This window comes from Pleurodeles waltl, chromosome 4_1, assembly GCF_031143425.1.
Source record: "Pleurodeles waltl isolate 20211129_DDA chromosome 4_1, aPleWal1.hap1.20221129, whole genome shotgun sequence".
NCBI lineage: Eukaryota > Metazoa > Chordata > Amphibia > Caudata > Salamandridae > Pleurodeles > Pleurodeles waltl.
The window spans coordinates 82,859,540-82,864,027 of NC_090442.1; the positions used below are offsets into that span (position 1 = coordinate 82,859,540).

General features: G+C 43.9%; 1 protein-coding gene across 1 annotated transcript; it reads right to left on the reverse strand.

Moving 5' to 3' along the window:
* Positions 1-2,073: 2,073 nt before the first annotated feature.
* LOC138286996 (olfactory receptor 8U3-like) lies at positions 2,074-3,015 on the reverse strand. Its single transcript, XM_069227359.1, has one exon. It carries the CDS (start codon positions 3,013-3,015, stop codon positions 2,074-2,076), a length of 942 nt encoding a protein of 313 aa, XP_069083460.1.
* Positions 3,016-4,488: the final 1,473 nt, after the last annotated feature.

The following is a 4,488-nucleotide window of genomic DNA, read 5'->3' on the forward strand; positions in this document are numbered from 1 at the left end:
GGCAGCATTGCGCAAAGCGCACAGTCACACTGAGCTTTGAGGCGAAAACTAGTATGCAAATACAGCGTCACCCTCAAAAGTATGCATGGCATCAAACTCAAGAAACCTATAAAGCAAAATGCAAAGACAATGGGGGTCATTCCGACCCCGGCGGGCGGCAGAAGCCGCCCGCCTGGCGGGAACCGCCAGAAGACCGTACCGCGGTCAAATGACCGCGGCGGTCATTCTGACTTTCCCGCTGGGCCGGCGGGCGACCGCCAGAAGGCCGCCCGCCGGCCCAGCGGGAAAGCCCCTTCAACAATGAAGCTGGCTCCGAATGGAGCCGGCGGAGTTGAAGGGGTGCTACGGGTGCAGTGGCACCCGTCGCGATTTTCAGTGTCTGCAAAGCAGACACTAAAAATCTTTGTGGGGCCCTGTTAGGGGGGCCCTGCACTGCCCATGCCAGTGGCATGGGCAGTGCAGGGGTCCCCATGGGCCCCACGACACCCGTTCCCGCCATCCTGTTCCTGGCGGTATTTACCGCCAGGACCAGGATGGCGGGAAGGGGGTCAGAATCCCCATGGCGGCCTGCAAGCAGCGCCGCCATGGCAGATTCCTTGGGCCAGGGGTAAACCGGCGGGAAACCGCCGGTTGCCCTTTTCTGACCACGGCGGTAATGGCCCAGGAAGCACCGCCAGCCTGTTGGCGGTGCTTCCGCGGTCCCTGGACCAGGGTTGGAATGACCCCCAATATCACACTATAAACATTTTTGTTGAGTACATTGAATAAAAGAAATGCCAATCGTGCTGCTCTGAGCAGCAAGAAAGAGGTGAAGGCACAACTCAGTAGTGGTTACACAGTTATCTGCGATGTTACAGGTGTAGAACCATGTTTGATGGGATTTATAGTTTTTCCTCAAAGAACAGTAGATATTGTAGTTCTGAAACTTTGTGACGGTTGTAAAGCCTCCAGTCCTATCATAGAACCAAAAGCAGCTGAAGTTGAGGCTGCACATGGGATGCAACAAAGAATGCCAGCCCCGTGCGACAAGAGCCAGTTGTGCCCACCAGCAACCACAGCACGAATTAAATGCTGGTTTGAATGAATTGTTATGTCACCAATTGCTCAGTGTGCACCACAGGCGAGGTCTTGGTATTTGCTCATTTTACAAATCTTGATACTTTCATAATGTAATCACACTCTTGGGCATGATTGGAGTGTTGGCTGCTTCAGAGCAAAGTTTGTTCTATTAGAGTACATTATTAGCAGTATACATCTAATTCACTCCTTCTCTTACGGTCACGTTCGTGTGTTTTATTTGACAGCTTCTACTAAAGGTGCATCCTATGATCATCAGGCCTAGATATCTGAGCACCTAGAGCTCTGTCTCTCCCTTTATCAGCAAATTACACAAGCAGATCCAATAATGTAATACACTGTGTACACATTTGCCTAGATTGACTTTTATCTTTAGTAGTTAATAAAGTGTTCAAATTGTTACATGAGATCATGGCATAGGGCCGATACTGTACATTTAAAACAGAAAGCAAGTCTCGTTCTCATTTCCAGAAAAAAAAGTTCAGGTCAAGACACGCAATTTAAATGGACTTTTCTTGGAGCTATGTAATGTAGTCAATACAGAGCAACTGGCACCTAGAAGATGAATGACAGGACACCTAATCACCAAGAATACCAGGGATTGTGATGTGCACCTGTTTCTATAGACTATTGTTGTTCAGCTATGAATTTTAGTCCTTTCTCAAACAATTGGACTTAAGGTGGTCTTTGTATATCTGCACGCGTCTATATGTAATAGGGCTATCAATAACAAATATAATAAAGTACACTAATTCTGCACTTATATGGCAGTACTGAACTTATATGAGCTATAACTAGCTCCAAATTGGGTTCTTATTCAAAATCGGTCTTTTTAAATTTATTATCATGTGATCTCACATATTTTCAGATAATGTTCGATTTGGTATTCGTCAGTTTAAAAAAAAAATTAAAATTGAACACGAACACAACTTCCAAGGGATATTTTACATAGATGGCATCCAGGGCTCTACAGCTCTAGTAACAAAGTCCAACCTCTCACCAGAATGGCAAGGTCTTCTTGAACAGTATCTTTTTCAGGGCATTCTTCATGCTCCTGTTCCTGAGGCTGTAGATCAGAGGGTTTAGCATGGGGATGACCACAGCATAGAACACAGAGCTCACTAAGTCCTCCTCCTGGGAATGGCTTGAGTTGGGCCTGAGATACATGTAGAGGAGAGTCCCATAGAAGATCACAACGCACAGGAAGTGGGATCCACAGGTGGAGATCACCTTACTCCTGCCTGTCACTGATTGGATTTTCAGAACTGCATTGAGAATAGAACTGTAGGAGAATAGAATAATAAAGATGGCACTCATTGTGAACATTACAGAAAAGGCGAACAATAGCATCTTATTGCTCCAAGTATCAGTGCATGACAGCCTATAAAGGACTAGAAAGTCACAAAAGAAATGCCTGATCACATTGGGCCCACAGAAGGAGAGTACAGACATGTACCCAATGTTAATCACAGAACTTACAAAGCTGACAGCATACACCCCCACCACTGACCACAAGCAGACATTCTTCGCCATTATGAGTGTGTAACGCAATGGGATGCAAATTGCCACGTATCGGTCAAAAGCCATTAACGCTAGAAGGTTGCACTCTGTTGTAGCAAAGAGAGAGAATGAGGAGAGTTGGGTAAAGCAGCTACGAACAGAGATGGACTTCTTCTCTGCCAGCAGATCAGTCAGCATCTTGGGGGTGATAGTAGAAGAGTAGCACAGATCAATAAAGGCAAGGTGACTAATGAAGTAGTACATTGGCACGTAAAGACGAGGGTCATTTATGATCAGAAGAATAATCCCAACATTCCCAGCAATAGTGATGATGTAAACAGTGAGGAATATCAGGAACAGTAGAAGTTCCAACTCCGGCAAAACACTAAGTCCTGATAGGATAAACTCTGTCACCACAGTGTGGTTTCCTCCTTCCATTGGGTATGATCATATGCCAGTAGGAGTAACACTGAGGATGAAAAGGAAAAATGCTGCTAGAAATAACATCTCTTAATGTTCTGCAATGCAGTTTTAATTATGGCAAACAACAAAATAATTTCATGTGTCTTAAGTTTTTAATACCCAATGACTTCATTAAATATTTTTTGGGACTCTGACTTTTATCCTTAATCATCTGAATACCCAAACTGTTCTATCATTTGTTAACCCCTGCGATTGTAGGCTGACTTTACTGTCTCTAAGGCCTTATCTCCCAGAATTTCTCCGGAAGTTATTAACAATGTGTTATTGCAGATCTACAGGGTAGAATTAATCAGAACACTTGTTTTGAAGAGGCACCAGCAAATGATTCCAACATAACATAAGCATGTCCTATATATCAATCGGTATGTAAATCAAGTGGATGACAGAGATATGAATGAAGTTCTCTTCCCTTATTAGACAAAACAGTACAGCACAGCATTTTCCTTTGCATATTTAAGGCCAGATTTAGAATCTGGTCACTTTTAGTGATGCTCCAGTGGTGCTTTGCAGTGCACCACATTTACAAGGTGGTGCTAAGCTACTTTTTGTGGCTTTACACTGCCTTGTAAATGTGGCCCCTCCGATGCAATTTTCTGCGTTAGAGGGGCATGCAATGGGTGTTGCTGTGGAGGTTCCACTGCAACACCAATTGCTTTTGATGCTGCCGCAGATTTAGTAGAAGGTGTAAATCTGTGGCAACACCAAAAACTAACGCCACCCCAGGGGTGGCGTTAGCATGGCGCAATGAGGAGGAATACTTTTATTAAATATGTTATTGTGCAGCACACATAGAAAAAGCAAAAGGGTATGAATGGTTGTTTATGTGCAGGAAGGTGTCCATTCCTGCACATAAACAATCATTCCAAATTGACAATTTGGTACTTCTAGGTATTCTGCATTCTGCAGCACACATTGAATTGCAAATGGCCATTGCAAATTGTTTATGTGCAGGAAGGAACACCTTACTGTACATAAACAATCACTCCCCTCAACGCTGACACCCTTGCACTATGGTACAAGGATGCCTGCATTGGCACAGCTTGCTTAATTTAGCGTCGGCCTAGAGCAAAATGCAGGGATTCGCCATATTGTTGTAAATACAGAGCATCCCTGCATTTCTAAACTGGTGCAGTGCAGTGCGGTGCTTCTCTTTTTTGTTCAGCAATGATCTTCGCCAGTTTCTTATAGATCTGGCCCTAAGAATTTAGTGTGGCATGAGAGATGAAGATTTATCATATAATATCTAATTTCTACCCATCTGTACCATTTCACTCCTTCTTCAGTTTGTCATTGGTGCCAATATCTTGATAATGTATATGAATAAGAAGCAGAGTTCCATCTAATTTTTGTTGCTCTGCAGCCTGAGCACATTTTAGCCTTGCTCCTCAAGTTTTGACAAGACATCATAGGCTGCAGTAGCAGGATTTA

What these genes read in the sequence shown, in the direction of transcription:
- LOC138286996 (XM_069227359.1), bottom strand. Translation starts at nt 3,015, where the DNA reads ATGGAAGGAGGAAACCACACTGTGGTGACAGAGTTTATCCTATCAGGA.